The sequence below is a fragment of the Ziziphus jujuba genome, chromosome 10 (genome assembly GCF_031755915.1).
Source record: "Ziziphus jujuba cultivar Dongzao chromosome 10, ASM3175591v1".
Classification (NCBI taxonomy): domain Eukaryota; kingdom Viridiplantae; phylum Streptophyta; class Magnoliopsida; order Rosales; family Rhamnaceae; genus Ziziphus; species Ziziphus jujuba.
In genome coordinates, this window is record NC_083388.1 from 26,100,615 (window position 1) to 26,122,682 (window position 22,068).

The 22,068-nt window shown below is 33.7% G+C and overlaps 2 protein-coding genes across 2 annotated transcripts; both read left to right on the top strand.

Moving 5' to 3' along the window:
• The first annotated feature begins 14,082 nt into the window (after positions 1-14,082).
• LOC125419618 (uncharacterized) lies at positions 14,083-20,996 on the top strand. Its single transcript, XM_060812442.1, has 4 exons — positions 14,083-14,175; positions 15,411-15,479; positions 19,666-20,021; positions 20,120-20,996. The coding sequence occupies exons 3-4, from the start codon at positions 19,668-19,670 to the stop codon at positions 20,621-20,623; spliced, it is 858 nt and encodes a 285-aa protein (XP_060668425.1). The 5' UTR covers positions 14,083-14,175; positions 15,411-15,479; positions 19,666-19,667; the 3' UTR covers positions 20,624-20,996.
• Positions 18,292-18,978, top strand: LOC132799593 (protein ALP1-like). Its single transcript, XM_060811873.1, has 2 exons — positions 18,292-18,647; positions 18,736-18,978. The coding sequence occupies exons 1-2, from the start codon at positions 18,360-18,362 to the stop codon at positions 18,976-18,978; spliced, it is 531 nt and encodes a 176-aa protein (XP_060667856.1). The 5' UTR covers positions 18,292-18,359.
• Positions 20,997-22,068: the final 1,072 nt, after the last annotated feature.

A 22,068-nucleotide genomic window follows, 5' to 3' on the forward strand; every position in this document is an offset into this window, starting at 1 on the left:
GTATACATACGATATTTTACAAACAGAGGCAGAGGTTTGAACTTTTACAATCATGCATGTTTAATCCAATTTACATAAGCACTACAATTTAATTGACTGTAGTTTAATCTATATCTATTAAATTAATTGAAAATTTGAATCGTAGTCAAAAGATAGAAAAAATAAATTGATAAATACATAAAAAAAAAAAACTCTTTGAATGGATGGAGAAGAAAAGGAACCTCGGACTTAAAAGTTAATTATTGAATAAAAACAAAATTAATTACAAGGGCCATAAAATTAGTGGAAAAGTGTACCGTAGACATACATAAGAAGGAAAGTACAAACACTAACAGAATGAAAAATGCATCTATACATATATATATATATATATATCCATGTAAAAATCTTTTGAAGCAAGATCAACAACACTTGACAAAAGAAGTAAAGAAAAATAATGGACTTTGTTGTTACATATAAATATATATACACATATTGGCCAATTAACTGATCACCACTCTAAATAATATTCTCTATTTTTCTAAGATTTTTTTGCCTTTTATATTTATATATATATATATATATATATAATTTTTTTTATTTTATTTTTTTTCCATTTCTGTAATCTAAGGTCGTATGACTAATAGCAATGCATACTATTCTAGCTCTCTTTAATTATTTATTTATACAATATTTAACATCTCTTAAAATATATATATATATATATATATATATGTATATTTATATATATATATATATATATATATATTTGGAAAATAGGCTAGGGTTTTTCTGTGTTAGAACTGACTCAGTTTACCAACACCACTATAACCTAAATTCCATTTAAAAAAAAAAAAGCATATACAAAATCTTTTGAGGCAAGACCAACAACGTTCAGGAAATTAAAAAGGAAAGAAAAGTAATGGACTTTCTTGTATATATATATATTGATCAATTAATTGGCCTCTCTAAATAATCTCTATGTTTCTTACATTTTTTTGCCTTTTATATTTATATTTATATTTTTTTTTTCCAATTTTGTAATCGAAAGTCGTATGAATGATAGAAATCTATACTGTCTCTAGCTCTCCTTATTTATTTGTAGAATATATAATTAACATATCTTAAAATATATAAATATCTTTAAAATATATATATATATATATATTTAGAAAATACACTAGGGTTTTCTATGTTAGCACTCTCAGTCTCCCAGCGCCACTATAACCTAAATTCCATAAATAAAAAAGGCATATATAAAATAGGAAAAAAAATAAAATAATGGACTTTCTTGTTATATGTATATATAAACGGGATTGTTACCATGGAAGAAGTTGTCCACCATTTGATGGATACCCATAGCCGTTCGATCAAGTGTAAAAGGTGTCATCTTCGTCCATTATAGAACTCTTATATGTATATATTGGTCTATTAATTGACCTTCCTAAATAATTTCTATGTTTTTCCTTTTATAGTTATATTTAGATTTTTTTTTTCCGTTTTTGTAATCTAAATTCGTATGTCAGCACTCTCTCAGTTTAAAATATATAAACGCTTTACGTCTTGATCTGTTTGTGTACTCTCTCAGTTTCAATGCATGCAAAGAATATTGGCTTTAATTAGCTTTCCTCAGTCTTTCTGATTTCGATTCCGTTACACTCCCATATTCTAAACTGTGTACTCGTTCAGTTTACATCTCATAAGTCACAATGTCTTGGTATCATAACAGACCTAATATTAATTGGAGGAATGCAGATTGGATGACTAGAGTTAAGGATCAAGGCAACACTAGTAAGTTATTATTACATTACTGCTTTGCTTTTATTTTTTTTATTTTTTAATAATTAATTTATTTTTCCATATAACATATGTATATATATTGACAATATAGACGCATGTTGGGCTGTTGCTGTTTGCGATCTTGTGGAGATGTTGCACAATAGGCGGAATCCTGATAATCCTATGCATTCCCCTTTATCGCCCAAGAGCTGATAGACAACTATCCAGGCAGTGGACATGTTGAGTGGGCATTTGATTATATAAAAACAAATGGGATTGCATATGAAGATGATTATCCTTGGAGAGGAGCACCCTCTGAGAAAAAGGAGGTCTTAAATAATAATTTTTTTTTTTATTATTTAAATGTCTCAAATGCTTACTGCTTCAATGCTAATTTATTTTTATTTATTTGAGTGCAGCGGACTGAAGATCAGGAAATATATTGGGGCGTATTAGGTTTTGAAAGGGTAGATGTGCTTACAGAAATTGAAAATGTAGTAGAAGGTCACCCTGTTGTAGGTTGTTTCTATTTGACAGATGATTTTAAGTACTGTCGAAATTCGGTAAGATTTTACTTTTATTTTAATTTAATTATTTTATTGGTGCTTTTATATATTTAAGTAATAATTTTATCTTATAAAATTTGATTTTCAGGACATTCAGCCTCTATTTCCTGTAGTAACATATGATGATGGTAGTACTAATCAACGTGGTCATACAATGGTGATAGTTGGTCAAGGAAATGAGGAGTACGATCAGTACTGGCACGTCAAAAATAGTTGGGGTGAAGGTTGGGGTGATGAGGGTTACACAAGAATGTTAAAGAGTGACACAACTTCTGAGAGTGCCTTCTATCCCGTCTACTATCCCTTGATCCATGAAGAATACTGAAACAATACCTAACGAAGTTACTAATTTTCCCATTAATCCCTGGATATGTTATTACACTATTTTCTTTTATTTATTTTTTAAAGCTATCTACCAACTTCTTTCACAAGGGTAGTATTATGAAGGTTTGTCTCTTTTTTTCAAAACCATGTTTTGACCAACTTCAAATACTTACCCCCTTTGGCAAGTGTCAAAATTTGTGGGAATGTGAAATTTTATGTAATTTTTATTTTATTTTATTATTTTTTATTTTTTTTTGTGTTTGGATGATTTTTAATGTGGAAAAATAGGGTGGGTAAACTTAATCCGTAAAAAAATTCACTTGGCTTCAACTTCTCCTTGTGTGATCCTGGATGGATTGACTTTTAGATGAGCTACAACATACATGTCCATGCAGGCACATGCCCACACGGATCCACTATGCTCCGCTTTTAGTTCCCTCCATAACAAATTAACAACTCAGTAGCTACTCGTAAGAGGGTGTTTGTTACATAAGACTGGCCAGGATCGAAGAGGTTATAGTCCCAATCTGGTGTTTGGGAAGGAAAATGGAGGACGGGACACACTTATCCCGTTAACCAAATTATCCGCTTCGAAGGGGACAAAGCTGACCCACCAAAACACCTGGGTCACTTTTGTCCAACCCTCTTTCGAAGCTTTCGTGAATAACCTCTCATCCTCTCACATGAAGTTGCTTCTGCCGGACCGTTCACCGACTCTATTCGAGATCTTACCGGATCGTTGGTGTAACACCCCGTCCCAAATCACACCGGAATCCGTGCACATTGACCGAGGTTGACCGTTGACCGTTGACTAGGGGGTCAAAAGTTGACTTTTTGTCCCAGTTGGAATTTCTAGTTGATCAGGGTACCGTGGAGAAGTGCATGATGCCTCGAGTTCGTAGACTAGTAGCACGTCAAAAACGGAGCTACGGTTTGAAAGTTATGGGCAAAACAAGTCGAGGTGCAAACAGTCCAAAAGGTGCCGGGAGTTGACTTTTTCTTGTTGTGTAATTTTGTTTTGACTCTTGTATGGTTGTAAAGTACTCGTCGATACGAGTTCATAGACTAGCGGCACGCTTAAATTGGACATCTGGTTAAAAAGTTATGGATATTTGAAGTTCGCCAAATACCGTAATATTTTATTATATCTAGCTTAAGTGCACAGTAACGCCATGTGTCATCACCTGATTGGTCCATGTGGATGAACAGTGTCACCCATGGTGGCTTTTATTTGGCAAAAACGCCGGGAAGGATAGAGAAAGAAAGGGAGGAGAGAGAGAGAGAGAGAGAGAGAGAGAGAGAGCCGACCGGCCGCCGGAATCATCCAATTTTTCGGCCGACCCTTGCTACATGCACCGGCCAGACGGGAGCGCCTTCCCATTTCCGGCCAAACCCTGAAATTTCACGATCGACAGTCGTCGGACGCGCCCGAATCGAGGCGGCGAAGCTCGGCGGCAATTTTCTCTCCACCGCCGTTGACCCATTTTCGGCCATTTTCAGGCCACACGTGCCAGCCACCCCTCACCACCTTCTCAATTCCGGCCTACCCACCAAAGTTCACAGCCACCGGACCTCCAACGCGCCGGGATCGGAGCATTTTCCGACGAGGTGCCTAAAATCTTCAAATCCCGATCTCTCCGCCGTCCGGCCTCCGTTTGCCTCACCGCTGGTCCCGTTGGAATCCTCTCCCCTAGATCTACAAAACTGCCAAAAATCTCATCCAATGGCCACCGTACGCGCTGCCGCCAGCTACGGTTGCCGGTGACCACGGCGGCTCGCCGGAAGTCACTGTTCCACTAATTCCAACCTCCTGAATCCAAATCCGACATCCTTTTCCGCCAATTCGTGACAGTTTGGGAGAATTGAGGAGTCGAATCCTGAAAGCTTTCCGGCGAGATTCCGGCCACCTAGGGTCCGATCTCCAGAAAGTAAGACCGAATCCGTGATCCTCATCACTCAAGCTTCGATTCGGTATATAATTCGTAACTTTTAGTTGTCGTTTGTGTTCGCTCCCCGGGTACCCATTTGGGAGTTACCCGATTAAAATATTAATATATTTGGTTGGTGTACTGTCGATGTTTTAGGTGCGCGCACGAGTAGTGGAGTTAATCCTGCAGAGGATCTTAGCTGATATACGCGCTTAAGGTGAGTGACCCACCTTTAAAAATATTTTGGGGCAATTAATTATGTTTAATTGGTGTTTAATTGGTATTTGAATTATGCTCATGTGGTGCAATTTAGTTATTATTTTATGGTGAGTTAATTTTAATTATTATGCATGAGCAAGGTATTTTTAGTAATAAATTGTGCGTGGTTTTAAATGTTATTTTTGGGCATAATTGGTTTAAATATTTTATGAAAATATTGTTTAAAGTGGTGGTTTAACTTTTATAATTATGCCCACGGTATTTTAATTGTTGAACCTCGTATTACGAGGAAGATTATTGTTTTATTGGTTATCGATGTTTTCGTACCGGGTTTGCTAAATGGAAATATGTGGGATGGTAAATTTGAGAACTTGTATATTTCCCACGGTAATTTGGAAAACGGTACGGTTGATTTAATAATTATTTTTAGACGCATTCATACAGTATTGGTGTTCTGGTGTATGTATATGTGGTTTAGCGCGCAAGTATTATGTCTCCCGTGAGTTGCCATTGGACCGTGGGCAGGCAAGTTTAATATTGGCCACAGCCGCCCCCCTCCTTGGCCGGGATGACGGTTTCAGTAGCTGTACTGTCAGGGATGCCGAAGTGCCGTTTGCAAGTTTCTCTCTTTAATCTCCCCGCCAGTCGGTGCTCAGGACGCTGGGTATCGGAGGGCATCACGGGTATATGGTGTGGTGCGTCAAGTGTAAATTTTCAGATAAAGTTGTAAACCCCAAAGTGTTCAAAACTTATTTATTATATTTATCTACACTTAAATTACATTGGGGTATTTATTTATTTATTGTGTATTAAAGTGTTTGATCCCTTGGTTTTCGGGAAATACGAATATCGGGTTTTGTGAAAATGTTTTAAAAAGGGAACATTTCCAATGGAGTGATTAGTGAGAGTTTTGAGGGAAATTATTATTTCCAACTGTTATTGTTTATTTACCTATTAATTGTTGGTATTAATTCGATTCCCTTATTTGTTATATTATTATTATTATTAAAAGTGTTCAGTAGTTAGGGTCACTCATTGAGATGATTAGCATCTCACGTTTTTAAGTTCTGTTCCCTTAGGTGCAAGGGGTGGTAGACGTTCTTCCGGGGCGAACCAATTCTCCACCGCTATCGTGTTTCGAGAAGTACTTTTGTACTCGTTCATTTCAGTTGTACTATTTCTTTCATCTTTGTTGTATTTTTTGTTGATTAGCACTTCATGAAGCTCTGTATACTATTTTGACACTTATGTTTTATTTATGCACTGGGCTACTGTTATTGTTGTGAAGTGCTGTAAATTTGTGGAATCAATTTGTAGTTTTGCGGGAGGAATAAGGGGATGAATATAGAAGTATGTTTCAGTGCAGGTAATTTTTGGTAAGTCCTACCCATAGGGGAGGTGCTGCCGGATTTTCCGTTGGAAGGTTCGGTGGTATTTCCCTGGGATCAGGGCTTGTCTAGGGTTCCGGGGAGGAATTCTGGATGGGTCCTGACAGTTGGCCGCTTCTTTTCGATTTGAAACCGTCGGTGAGTCTGATTCATTGCTCTGTTTGTTTTCGTGTTCTTCATATTTGATCTGGTCAGTTTACTTCTTCTTCTTCTTCGTCAATAATCTCTGCTTCTTCTTCTTCTTCTTCTTCGTTTTCCTCTGCTTCTTCTTCTCCGTTTGATTTGTTTAGGGATTTCTCTTGTATCCCACCTAATCAAATAAAATCTGTGTCTGAATAATCAATTTTAGTAGTCTTGGAATGATTTTATTTTATTTTTTCCAAATTTATCCAGAACTTCATTAAGACCAGCAACATTTCTGGACCAAGAATGGGGCTTATTTGAGCTTTTTCTGAAAAACAGCAATAAAGTGTGTTAAAACACTGAAACTTTGATTTCTAAAAATGCTTTTGTAAAATTGATATAGGGAAAGAAGAAATTGTGGAATTTGTTGGAGTTGGAGGCTTTGAGTTGAGGAAGATTATATACTACTCCAGTCTCCAATAGTAACTCTATCTCCATTGTTGAAGAAGCCCTAGTCAAGGTACTTTTTTTTTTTTTTGTGTGTGTGTGTGTGTGATGGTATTCTTCGCATCAAATTCATGTATACCTTCTTTATCATGCCAATGGATATCTCTTATGTCGGTTATGTCAAAAGCCACCTTGCTATAAAAAGCTAGCACAATTTTCTTAAAGAAAAAAAAAATACAGCTTTAGCATAGTGAAACACAGTGTTTGAACTTGACTTCAGAGGGAATTGGTCTCAGTTCGACATAATTATTTAAAAGGCCAGGAACTATATCCTTATTGCTCGCTAGTTAGTGACCATTTTCCCATGCATAAAATAGTTATGCCATCTTTACTTGATTTTAGTGATACGTAAAAATCATTTGGAAAACAAGAGTGACCTAAGGGAGCCAACTTGAAACCAGAGTACAGTCTCGTTTATTGCCACCTTATAAAACCTGGGGTAGTGAATTTGAAAAGGCAAAAGTAGGTAATTGCTTAGTCAGAGTTCAACCTCATTAATTCTGAAAGAATACTATAGAATCCAATCATATAACTTGGATTGCTTATCAATTAGTTCAAAGTATTGTAACGAATTAAAGCATTATATGCATATAATTGAGGGTCATTAATATGATTTCAAAGTAAACGACACTATTTACTACACATTATCATAATGATTCAACCTAATATTTTCAAAACCAATTGAAGATGTCTTATGAAACTAATTCCATGTTCTTTGTTACAAAATATGTAATTTAAAGAAGTAAATACATAATTTTATGGTGAGCTTCTGTTGCTTGATATAAATGGTTAGACCCAGTTTTTGATAACTTAATCTTTTGAGGTTAATGATAACCTAGAAGTAGAATCAAAGTCTATTTGTCCATCTAGTCTTATGTTCTGATCCTAGTAATGCCTTTTTTGTTTTGGTAGTTTATTAATCTTTGAGTCTAAGGCCTATGTTTGTCACTTATTGGACAGACTTATATACAAGAGACTGTTAAGTGACTGATGGGGAGTTAAAACTTCATTGTAAGCTCTAAGTGTGAAAATTTTACTTCGTAGTTTGCTCTCACAGAGAACTCGGAAAGCTTTATGCTAATGAGGGTTTTTCAACAAGGAAAAGTCTGTGCATATTTCTTGTCATTTAGTTTCTACACTGTTGCTTCACAGTCTTTTTCTCTCATGTTTCAAGTCCAATGTTATGTGTTCAGCTTTTGCCCTTGACATGATATCCTCTTCTGTATTCTATCTTGTGTTCTTAAAGAATACATATTTCTCCTCATTTTACATTCCTTCATAGAGTTACTCCTTTTAGTACAAAAGAAAAGCAATACCAGGTAGACTCATTCCAATGAAGGATCACTTCCAGATAGATAAAAAATTTCTTGCAAGAAACTCAAAAAAGTTTGGAAAATTTAGGAGTTTAGATTATGAAGAAGAGTCATAGGGAAATAATGGAGCATATGGCTTAGACTTTTGATGAATAGGTTCTCTTGAGAAGCCAGTACAAGCAAAAGTGGTACCAATGGTAGCCAAAAGCTATTGAAATCGTTAAAGAATAAACAAAACAGAGCCTTAATCATTTTCAGCTAAAACAATAATTAGGATAGAATTTCTCTTTCTCTTTGTTTTGACCAGCCTGCATTTTCAGTAGTTTGCTGGTGATTTTAACAAATGGTTGAAATTTCTGAAAGGCAAACCTATGAGTAGGATGTAGGTGTAGGTAGAAGATGTTGGAGCTACTAATGAGGAAGTGTTTAAGCCAACAGACTTATTTATAAGCTGACACGGAGTAATTGCTATTCTGCAAAATTTCCTTCATGTTGTATATTAAATATGGAAGAAGTGCTACTGAATATGGAAAAATAGACCATGTTTTACCTAGTTAGATAGCAACAAAATTTTTTTTAGTATAATGGTATAAGGAACTGAACTAGATGGAGTGTAAACTATTCAATGGTAATATGATTATTCCTGATAGTCTTGACTTTTTTTAGTGAATTATTCCTGATAGTCTGATACTGATAATAAGAGCAGTCATTTTTGAGCGCCAGATCCAAAGCCTAATTAGAAGTCTTAAGCAATTGAGACTGACAGATTATGGGCCGGCTAGCTGCTGTCTGAAAGTTGTGTGAATTATGGGCCTGTGATGTGCACAAGCTTTGCAGGCTAGCAAATAATTGGTTTGTTTGGTGGTGGATTTTAACACTTCAATGACTGAATTGGGCACGCGAGAATAGAGTGAATACATACCAGTTTATTAGCTTAACATCATTGGTTATCTGATCCATCACTGCTGAAAGCATGAAAACTATTTGACATGTCATCACACGTACAGACATCAAATTTATTTATTTATTTGGTTAAGGAAAAAAGGCATATTCCCAATATAAATAAAAAAATAAAAGTTGATATCCCAATCAGAAGTACCTGATCTTGAAACGGTCCGGCATTAGCATAGCTCAAAGGGACATGTGTAAGGCCTTCAAAGAAGTCCATGAAGCTTTCAGTAGCGGTGTATGGAAACCCCGTGTCTATGTAATGCACTTCCATTTGTCTATCTTCTCCATTCATTTTTTTTTTTTGTGCCACTAATCAAACTGAAATTGCATACCGGGCTGCAAATGAAAAATAATGACATTCACGATCATAAAAAAGCATAATCTTTTTGGAAAAAAGAGTTTAAAGAAGGAATAAAAATATAAGAAAATAACAAGATTACACAGATTTCCATTAGTTTCAGGCTAATCTCAGCATGCTGGAAAACAGCAAGAGAGGAATCGAAAGTTCAAAACCAATGCACAAGCATCAACAATTTTCTAAAATTTGAAGGACAGAATAATTAAAATTTCATCATCTGAAAAGCAAAATAAAATGAAAGAACGCCTTTTCTTTTATGCCAAACGAAATGTTATATATAGGAATAAGAAAAAAAAAAAAGAAAAACTAATACTCACAGAAATTGACCAGCATTTAAAGCTAAACTTCAGCTTGTTATCATAAAAAAAAAATTAATTAAAAAATTAAAAAAAAAAACTATAATCACAGTATATGTGTCGGTTTTAAATCTATAGCCATCCTTCAGCCATAACTAATATATTTTAAGGATACAATTATTCATTTGGCTCCATCATTAATAATAATAAAAAAAATTTGATGATATATATATATTGAGTTTGAAGAGTTTAAAAAAACTTAAATCCACCTTTTATTTTGACCTTCCAAATATATATAATGTTTATTGTGAATGCTAATATATAAATATATTATTTATGGAAGATTTTTGTTTGCTATATATATTCAATTGTATTGGCAATAGCAGCTCAATTTATTGTATTTCTTATAATTTTGTTTATTTGTTGTTGTTTTTTCTTTTTGTAGAGATGGATGGAAGAAAATTAGTTGTGATTCAATCTTTTTGTTGGGGCTTTATGTTTATCTTCTTTATGTACATGTATGTAGCGTGGCAAAGGAGAAATGAAAGAGGTGTTAGGAATAGAATAACTAGGAATACCGAATTGTGTACATCTTTTATAGATAGTTTGTTGGACAATGATGTCACTTGTATTAGTCAATTGAGGATGGATAGGAGAACATTTGTTATTTTATGTCGGTTATTACGCCAAGATGGATATGTGAAAAGAGATGGTACTGTTACATTGGAAGAGCAAGTGTGCATATTTTTGCACATAATTGCTCATCATACAAAAAACCGTACAATTATCAGTCGATTCTATAGATCAGGGGAGACAATTAGTAGATATTTCAATTCAGTATTGAATGGGGTGTTGCACTTACATTCCATTTTGTTGAGGCATCCTGAACTTGTGTTGGATAATTGCTCGGATGATAGATGAAAAATGTTTAAGGTACGTATGTGGACTAGTTTGGTTATTAATTTTATAGTTAGATGACTTGTAGCATTATCTGACGTTAGTAAAATTGTTTGTCTCATAGAATTGTTTGGGAGCATTAGATGGAACTTATATTAAGGTGAAAGTACCTGAAATCGATAAGCCAAGATATCGAACAAGAAAGGGTGAGATAGCAACAAATGTCTTAGGTGTATGTAACCCGAATATGGAATTTGTATTTGTATTACCTGTTTGGGAAGGCTCTGCTTTAGATTCCAGAGTACTTCGAGATGCAATAAGTAGGCCAAATGGAATAAAAGTACCAACTGGTAAGACCAATCCTTATTTCATCGAGTGGATTAACATTGCATAAACTAATAGGAGATATTTTTCTGTGTTACGTTGTTATTACTTAGTGGATGCTGGTTACACAAATGGTGAAGGATTTCTTGCACCATATAGGGGAACAAGATATCACATTTCCGAATGGAGAGATGGTTGTGCACCCATAAATCATCAAGAGTATTTCAACATGAAGCATGCATCAGCTAGGAATATCATAGAAAGATGCTTTGGGGTTCTTAAAATGCGATGGGCAATTTTAAGAAGTCCATCTTTCTACCCAATTGCAACACAAATCAAAACCATTACTGTATGTTGTCTGATACATAATCTGATTAGAATAGAAATGACACTCGATCCTGGAGAAGTTGAATATGATAGGATGGAAAATGTGGACATTAATGAAGAGGAGGACATTATAGGATCAATTGCTTCCTCGGATCGATGGACGAATTGGAGAGATGAGTTAGCTAAGCAAATGTTTGGTGAGTGGAGAGGTCATCATGATTACTAGTTGATGGTTATGTAAAAAATTATGCTCTAACTGCTTATTTAATATTGTTTGTTAAATCTTTTGGATAATATGTATGAAGACAAACTTATATTATATTAAGTGCAACATTTGAGATTTATTGTTATTTTGTTTGCATCTTGTTTTGATAATGTTGGAATCATGAAATGTTTACTTGAATAGCAATGGAAGCTGGAGGTAGCAGTAACGATAATAGGGGGGGTGAATCTAGGCGTACATGGAGTAGAGGTGAGAAAGAAGCTTTGCTGGTTCTTTTAGATGAAGCTGTAGCTAGTGGGCAACATTATGACACGAGAGCATTTAAACCTGGTACACTTAATATGATTGAGCGGCAACTGGCTGAAATGTGTCCTAACTCGGGATTGCGAGCAACTCCACATATTGAATCAAAGCTAAAAAAGTGGAAGAAGCAATATGGTATCATATACGACATGCTGAACAAAAGTCTTAAATGTGTGGAGGTTAACAGTGACGATGCTTGGAAAGCATATGTGCAGGTTTTGAATTTGTTAGGAAAAATACCTTTATTGAATTTTGTGTTTCTTATCTTAAATATATAATGTTTTTACTAAATGATGGCTTTTTTATTTTAGAGTAATCCAAGTGCAAAAAGTTGGAGAGATAAACATTTTCCGATATATGAGAGGCTTGCTAATATTTTTGGGAAGGATCGGGCAACAGGACGTGGAGCACAAACTCCAATTGATTTAGTTAATGATATAAATATGGAGCCTGACAATGACCAATTTGATGATGTGGGTTCTCCACTGTCTATGAATCAAACACATAGTCAACTGCCCACACAATCCCAATTAAGAGGTAAGAGGAAAGCTAAATCGAAGGATGTTGACATCGTTAGCGGGTTAAACAATGTAGCAGATAAGTTTATTGATAAATTGGCTACACAGTTAGACAAGTTGGAGAAGTCTGATATCAACTATCCACAATACTTAGCTATGGAGCTTGACAGGTTAGGATTCCTTATTACTGACAATCTCAAAATCTCTAAGGCAATGAGATCGGATCCATCGAACGTTGAGGTTTTCAAGATTATTAAAACCGATGCGCAGAAGATTGAATTTGCTTGTGGATTTTTGGATAACTAAATTAGTATTGTTGTGGATTATATATTTATGGATATGTATGAGAGGATGACAACTATGAACATTTGGAATTGAAACTTATGAACATATATTGTAACGTATTGAATGTTGGTTTCTAATTTTGCATGTACGGATAATTTTATTATTATGTGTTATGTTTTAGAATATTAACATGCACTTTATTGATTTGGTTAGTTGTTATTTTGTTTAATAATCTTACTATATTATATTGTCATTTATTATTATATGCAGGAATATTGAATGGCAAAGAGAATGGTTTATGTTGTGTTTAAAGGTAGACAACCAGGGATATATAATTCTTGGTCTGAATGTCATCAACAAGTGCACGGATTTACAAATAATTTATATCAAGCCTATAATACAATTGAAGAAGCTGAAATTGCATATGTTGAGTTTGTAGAACAAACAATGAGGAATCGTAATGAAGCAAATCCAATACAAAATACCACCACCGTACATATACGTGCTTAATTTCACAACAAGTGGGGTAATGGTTTTGTATTAGGTTGTTTATTTGGCTTACTATCAATGGGTTTATTTACTTATTTCTTATATAATTAGATTATCCTTGTAAAATCCAATATATATATACGGATGCCATACTTGTTAAAAGTGCAACTACATGTGACATTTATTTATATATCTATATATCTATATGTATGAATTGAAGATGGATATTTTTATGCTATCAACAAGTTCTTAATTAAATATTATGTCAATTTTTTTTATTTGTATTTAATTGTTATTCATGATTAGTAATTTTATTTTAATTGATTTTGAAAACAATATTTCAAGTAGTTTATGGGTGTTAAAAAAAATTACAAATGTATTATAAATATCATTAAATTATTTTTATTATTAATTAATTGAACATACAAATATCTATACAAAAAATATTAAATATAAGTAATAATAAAACTTTAATTAAATATAATATTTAATTTTTTTGTAAATATAAATATAATTTTAAATCTTTTCATATTTAATAAAATAAAAACTATAATTATAAAATAATCCAATCCAGTCCGATCCTGCACCAAATATGGGACAACTAGTCCAACATTCAGTTCAGAACTATACCAAACACAGTACTGCACTATTCGATCCTGTCCGGTCCGAACCTATCCTGTCCGATCCCGTCCGATCCGGACCTATCATGCGAACCTAACGCCCCCTAAGGGAGTACATCTAGCCTGTGGCTGGGCTACCCTACGATAAGTGTACCAACTTCAATCAATATTACTTTGTAACATCGTCATAGTTACTTTGTCCTAAATACTGGGAAACCTCTAGGGTGTGTTTGTTTCACCGGATTGGACAGGATTGTGTCCCAATCCGGTGTTTGGAAGGAACAAATGAAGGAGCGGATAAGATAGCCGCTACAGTAAAATAATCCCCCGAGAGGGGGATTAAGCTGACCCGTTCTTCCCCCTGGGTCAAATTTCTGTCCGGAGCTCATCGAAGGCGTTGGTGGTGTCTCTCGCGTGCCTCTGGCCAGATCAAGCTCTGTGTTCTTCTTCTTGAATCTGTGAGTTTGCCTTCTTCTTTCTCTTCTCGTTGTTTGTCTGCTTCTTCTTCTTCATGTTTCAGTTTATTTCTTTTTTATTAGATCTGCCCATATTCCTCTTTTCTGATCTGCCAGAAAAGACTTTTTATTTTTCTTTTTCTTCTTCTCTGTTCTCGTTCATCTTCTTCTTCATCTACATTGTTCTTCTTCTTCTTCGTTCTTCTCTTCGATCTGGCATTGTTTTGTTTTTTTTTTTTTTTTGGCCATTTTATTTCTTCTTCTTCTTCAATCTGGTAGGGCAAATCTGTAGACAAAATTTCTTCTTCTCCTTCAATCTGGCATTGTTTTTTTTTTTTTTTTTGCCATTTTATTTCTTCTTCTTCAACCTGGGAGTACAAATGTGTAGAAAAAATTTCTTATTCTCTTCTTCTTCATTCTCTGTTCTCCTTCGATCTGGCATTGTTTTTTTTTTTTTTTTGCCATTTTATTTCTTCTTCTTCTTCAATCTGGGAGTACAGATGTGTAGACAAAATTTCTTATTCTTCGTTCTGGCATTTGTTTTTTTTTTTTTTGCCATTTTATTTCTTCTTCTTCTTCAATCTGGTAGGACAATTTTTGTCTTATGGCTGCGATGGCAATGGCAATGGCTGTTCTTGTTGGAATTTAGAGTTGATGTCGTGTTAAATGTATGGTTTCTGATTCTGGGTGCTTTACAATTTAGCTGTTGAGCCTTCATTTTACAAATATTATTATTATTATTATTATGGTGATGTCTTTTAATTGCCCTGCATGGTGGTTTGGTTATGGTAGGTGAATTTGATGTTTTGAGAAATTAAATGCGGATTTATTTTTCAAAAACGAAATAATGATGGCTTAAAAAGGGCCTACATTTTTGTTAGAGAGTTTTTTACGACAAAATTTCAACATGGCATTATGATTTTTTCTTTAATATATATATATATATATATGGTTTACATAGAGTCTAATTGTATGCCTTATTACCATCTTTTGTCTGTTCCGTATACCCTGATTATGTGTATCCATGTATATAGGCTTCACGTATTTAACGTTGAATTGGATCATGTGTCTTACTAGAATCGATGTCTATTGAATTTTTTTTACTTTATGGCTGGAACTTTTCATGTTCTCTCCATTTTTGTTTTTGGAGGGGCGAATAGAAGAGGATGACATCAATGGATTTGTCCTATACAATGGATTTGTGTATTCTTCCTAAAACTACTCTTTATCTCTGACAGGATCGCATCATAGCTCGTCTCCAACAACCATATTCACTAGATTGCATTCCAGTGGAGGCAGAGTATCAGGTTGGTTTACACCAGATTAAGCATTGTAAAATCTCATAAGTCATAGGAAATTATTTCAAAAGAGAATCAGTTTATTGTTCTGTGAATATCTGTCGTATTATCTAATATAATCAGTTTATGGACTTAAGAAGTTACTCAGATTATGACTTTATCAAAGGAATGATGATAGATTAATATTTCATCTAGGTCTATTGAGAGCTATTCATAATTATCTGTTGATCTTAGAATAAAAGTTGTTTATTATCTCACTGAATGGAAAATAAGTATTCAGCTTTTTTTGTTAATAATTTTACACTGAGTGTTTTATCTGTTCTCAATTCTTGAAATGCTGAATGTTGATGCTCGTTCTTACTAAATCCCATGCTCTGAATAGCAGTAGTGTTATCTAATATAATCAGATTATGGTAGATTATGGACTTGAGAAGTTAACTTAGATTATAACATGCGAGAGGAATGATGACAGATTAATATTTCATCTAGATCTATTGAGAGTTATTCACAAATCATAATTATCTATTAATCTAAGAACAATAGTAGTTTATTCATATAATAAATGTTTTGGTGGGTGCTTTAATAGACATTTCTAGGATATGCATCTGTGGTTGGGAAGATGCAGTGGCTATGGTAGGTTGGTGACTAAGGTGGGCCATAGCCGCGGTTGCTAACTTGTCTATCATTCTCTTTTGAAAAACTGGATTCTTCAATTGACATGGCCTTGGACAGAATAGTTACTTATGGAATCACATGGGCTTGTATCCTTCCTAGTTGGTGTCTTTTGGTTGTATTCAGTTTGAATCTAGGAATTATTCTTGTTTTAAGAGAGGGTATTTTTCGTCATCTATGCATTACTATTGATAATGAAAGGGCTTATGTGTCACTATGCAATATGTTGCCAGCGAAAGGACTCAAAATTAATATGGCTTGTCCCATATCCCATGGTTACTAAAGATGGACTGCCTAAATGTTCAGTTTGTTTATAATGACCCAATTTTAAATTGGACCCCATGTAACTTTTGAATTTTCTAGGATTTGCAAGTGGATCAGGGGAAATAATTTATGAGAAGGATGTCAACCTTAAAGGAGTAACAACTGTCTCAGTCGAAGTTTCCTAAATAGTTCGATCACTTGATAAAATTGTTTGTCTTAGATTTTGTCTTAAACAACAAGAACTTATGGCATGGAACATGCCAAAAGCATGTGTTTTGTTTTTGTTAGATATACAGGAAAAGTACATGATCTAATATGACGCTATAAACTTGGATCTTAAATCTTAGGCTACATTATCAAAATTGGCAAAGTTTTAGTGTTGTGGAGATAAGAATTGTAATGAGAAGTAATGGAATTTTATATTGTCGTATAGGAGAACTGGTGGGGTAGAATATCAATGTATTCATATGGATGATGCTTGTATTATCTTGAGAAAGTTAAAGTATCCTGTTATGTAAATGCGGCTGTAGATGGGGAAGTATCTATATTGATACAATACAACATGAGTAATAGGAGTTGTATTGAACATGCCTGGAGGTACCTTAGACACTTGCCAGTACATTATGGCACTTGAGGGTGGTTTTCAGGGATGTAGGTTGACTTTTAAAAGCAGTAAATGGATTTGGCAAGGCCCCTTGAAATGCAATTTAAGCAAATCTGAATTAGGAGGATGATTTCACATGAGGGGTAGAATTTGTTGGGTGATGGCCAAAGCTGGATTGCAACAAATTTAGTTTCACATTTGGGGCTGAAATGGGGGAGGGAAGCTTTCAAAGGAGGATGGTTTTGAGCTGTAAAATGGACAGAAGACTAGACAGCCCAAGTTAGTTATACATGAAGCAATCCCGCTGGTTGTTGGAACTTGAATCTAGTTAGATATTTTTTGCTTGCTGACTGGTTTTTAACCAAAACATAAGGACCAATCTATAAGGAAAGGTAACTGATGTGGCACTTAACATAGTTGGGCCATCTTTTATTTGTTATTCCTTATACTTTTTCTTCTATGTTACCAGATACATAATTATAATTTGATAAGAAGTTACAAAAAAATGATATTATGATAGATAAACATTTTGTTGGTACTTAAATAAATAAATGAAAAAATCCTGCTAATTTAGTCTTTTTTATCTTTTTTAAAACATAAAATATAAATAGGTTTTTTAAATTAAAAATAAATTTTTTTTTGAAACAAGGACAAAGTAATCTATTTGAAATCAAGTAAAGAAATACTTAAATAGTTTATGGAGAACTAAATTCAAACAAATGTGACCCTTAGACATGTAACTGCACCAATCCAGATAACAAATTTCTCCTCATGCATCATTGTAGTGTCTATTGGTTTGATTGTTAGATACTCCTTGTCATATCCTTGTACTTGAGCAATATCTGTGAACATATGCTAATGTGTTTAGAATTGTTTATCTCAAAGTCATTAGCTAAAAACATATATTATTACATTCACACTATGTTCTCATTAGTTGCACCGATAAACAGAAGTAGATATTAGGTGTTTATACCTACCATAGATAATCTATATGAGAGTAAAAATTCTAACATTTTTTCGTTTGTTTATATATAGGATGAATAATGAAAATTCCAATGTCTTTTGCACATTCGTTTGTTTATGCATAGATATGATAACCTTATTTTTACTTTTTTGTAGTGAATATGGATCGAAGAAAATTAGCTGCATTATTGATGCTTCCAAATGATAAGGCATTAGAATATTTTTGTACATGCTTTATAGTTGTCGGGTTTATGTACATGTATGTAGCAATGCGATTGAGAAATGATAGAGGTGCTAGGAATTGAATAAATAGGACTGCAGAGTTGCGTTCGTCTTTTGTAACTAGTTTGTTGGACAATGATGTTAACTGTATTAGTCAACTTAGGATGGATAGGAGAACATTTGGTATTTTATGTCAGTTATTACGCCATGATGGATATGTTAAAAGAGATGGTACTGTTACATTGGAAGAGCAAGTATGCATATTTTTGCATATAATTGCTCATCATACAAAGAACCGTACAATTATCACTAGATTCAATAGATCGGGGGAAACAGTTAGTAGATATTTCAATTCAGTGTTGAATGGAGTGTTACGTTTACATGGGACATTGTTGAGGCATCCTGAACCTGTGTCAGATAATTGTTCGGATGATAGATGGAAAATATTTAAGGTATGTTAATCAATTAGTTTGGTTACTTTATTTAATTCGTAGATATATGTGGCAATATCTTATGTAACTAATTTTGTTTGTGACCTAGAATTGTTTGGGAGCATTAGATGGAACTTATATTAAGGTTAATGTACCCGAAATCGATAAGCCGAGATATCGAACCAGGAAGGGTGAGATAGCCACAAATGTCTTAGGTGTATGTAACCCAAATATGGAATTCATATTTGTATTACCTGGTTGGGAAGGTTCTGCTTCAGACTCAAGAGTACTTCGAGATGCATTAAGTAGGCCAAATGGATTAAAAGTACCCACCGGTAAGAGCAATCCTTAAAGTTTATATTGTAGTGGACTAACATTACGCTATCTAATAGGAGCTATTTTTCTGTGTTAGGTTATTATTATTTAGTGGATGCTGGTTACACTAATGGTGAAGGATTTCTTGCACCATATAGGGGAACAAGATATCACCTTTCCGAATGGAGAGATGGTTGTGCACCGGCAAATCATGAAGAGTATTTCAATATGAAGCATGCATCTACTAGAAATATAATAGAAAGATGTTTTGGGGTTTTAAAAATGCGATGGGTAATTTTAAGAAGTCCATCGTTCTATCCAATTTCAACCCAAATTAAGATAATTACTGCATGTTGTTTGATACATAATCTTATTAGGAGAGAAATGGCACTTGATCCTGGAGAAGCTGAATTTGATATGAGTAATGATGCTGACATAAGTGGGGATGAAGATATTATAGGGTCAATTGGTTCTTCGGATCAATGGACTAATTGGAGAAATGAGTTAGCTAGGCATATGTTTGATGAGTGGAGAAGTCGTCGTGGTTAATAGTTGATTGTTATGATTTATATAATTTTGTAACTGTTTAATTTTATGGTGTTTGTTACATCTTTTGTATGAAGACTAAATTATATTAAATATAACATATGAGATTTTTATTATTTATTATTAAATTCATATTTTTTATGGTATTTTTGGAATCATGGAATTTTTACATAAATAGCAATGGAAGTTGGAGGTAGCAGTAACGATAATAGGGGTGGTGACTCTAGGCGTACATGGACTCAACGAGAGGAAGAAGCTTTACTGATTATCTTAGATGAAGCTGTAGCTAGTGGGCAACGTTGTGATACAGGGTCATTTAAGCCTGGCACACTTACTATGATTGAGAGGCGACTATCTGATCTGTGTCCTAATTCGAGACTGCGAGCCAATCCACATATTGAGTCGAAGATGAGAAAGTGGAAGAAGCAATATGGTATAATATATGACATGTTGAACAAAAGTGGATTTGGATGGAATGACTCTCTTAAATGCGTGGAGGTTGACAATGAAGAAGTTTGGCAAGCATATGTGCAGGTTTTGAATATTATTTGAAAATATATGTTAATTTCAATTTTAGTTTGTTATCTAGCATTTATTTTTTCTTAGCTAAACGTTGGCTTTTTGTATTTTAGAGTGCCCCAAGTGCAAAAGGTTGGAGAGGAAAATCTTTTCCTATTTATGAGAAGCTTGCTAATATTTTTGGGAAGGATCGGGCAACCGGACATGGAGCACAAACTCCAATTGATATGATCAATGAAATAAATCTAGACACTGCAGATGAACCAATTGATAATGTCGATTCTCCAATGTCTGTGAATCGAGGAGGTAGTGAACCATCTACACAAGTCCAAGCAAGAGGTAAACGAAAATCTAGATCGAAGGACGATGACATTGTAGTCGGGTTAGGCAATGCAGTAGAGAAATTATTTGATAAATTGGCTGCAAAGTTGGAAAAATCCGAGGCTTATTATCCACAATATTTAGCTATGGAGCTTGACAGGTTAGGATTTGAGGCCAGTGATAACCTCAAAATCTCTAAGGCAATGATATCGGATCCATCGAATATAGAGGTTTTTAAGGTTATTAAAACGGATGCGGGGAAGATTGCATATGCTCGTGACTTTTTGGATAACTAATTTAGTAAAGTAGTGGACTACATATTTCTGTTTATGTATGGGAGGATGATAATTATGAACAATTAGGTTTGAAACTTATGAACTTGTTGTATGGTGGTGGATGTTTGTTTCTAAATTTGCATGTAAGGATAATTTTATGATTATGTGTTATGTTTTAGAATATTCATATGCGCGTGATTGAGTTGATTTATTGATTTTTTAATTGTATTACTATATTATATTATAATGTATTCTTATATGCAGGAATATTAAATGGCAAGGAGAAGAGTTTATGTTGTGTTTAAAGGTAGAGAACCAGGGATATATAATTCTTGGCCTGAATGTCATCAACAAGTGCAAGGATTTAGAGATAATTTATATCAAGCATATAATACAACCCAAGAAGCTGAAATTGCTATGTTGAGTATGTAAAACAACGGATACGGAATCGTAATGACGCAAATCTAATACGAAATACCACCGCACATACACATGCTCAATTGAACAATGAATGGCGTAATGGTTTTATAGTAGGTTTTTTATTTGGATTGCTATCAACAAGTGTATTTACTTATTTGTTTTATAAGTAAATTATCCTTGTAAAATCCAATATATTTATATTTATGTAGTACTTGTTATTTGAATTGCTACATGTGAAATCTATATACATATACGTATAATTTGGATATGGATATTCTTATATTATCAACAAGTTATTAATTACATATACTGTTAATTATTTCTTTATTTGTGAATAATTGTTATTTATGATTTACCATACTAAAATATTATTTTTATTGGTTTTGGAACCAATATATTTATGTAATTTATGGGTTGAAAAAATATTCAATTGTCTTATGCATACCATTAAAATATATTTATTTTTAATTAATTGTTATTTATGGCATACTTTGTCTTAAGTTAATTTTAAGCTATTTCTAAAGTTACATATTAATATTATTTGTGGATTTATACAACAAATTTTGTATATTTGCATGTATATATAAATATATAAATATATAAATGTACAACTTTAATTAGATGTAATAATTTTTTTTTAATATAAATTTAACTTTTAAAATTTTTATTTTTTTAAATTAAAAATATAATTACAAAATAGTCATATCCAGTCCGATTTGGCACCAAACATGGTACAATTAGTCCATCATTCAGTCTGGAACTATGCCAAACATAGTACTGCACTAATTATCCTGTCCGATCCTGTCCGATCTGGACCTATCCGGCGTACCAAACGCCCCCCTAGTTCTCTCAAAATCTGTATAGGCTTAAAAGATTTGGTCCCTTTCTAATATATAGTTTGATATGGACAAAGATTCTCTTTTTAGAGGAATGTAAACCAATATTTTTTTTCTGATTAATTAGTTTTATCAAAACAAATTATCTAAATGGTCATTATTATCAGTTTATATAATATATATATATATATTAAAAGGAAAGGGGGAAAA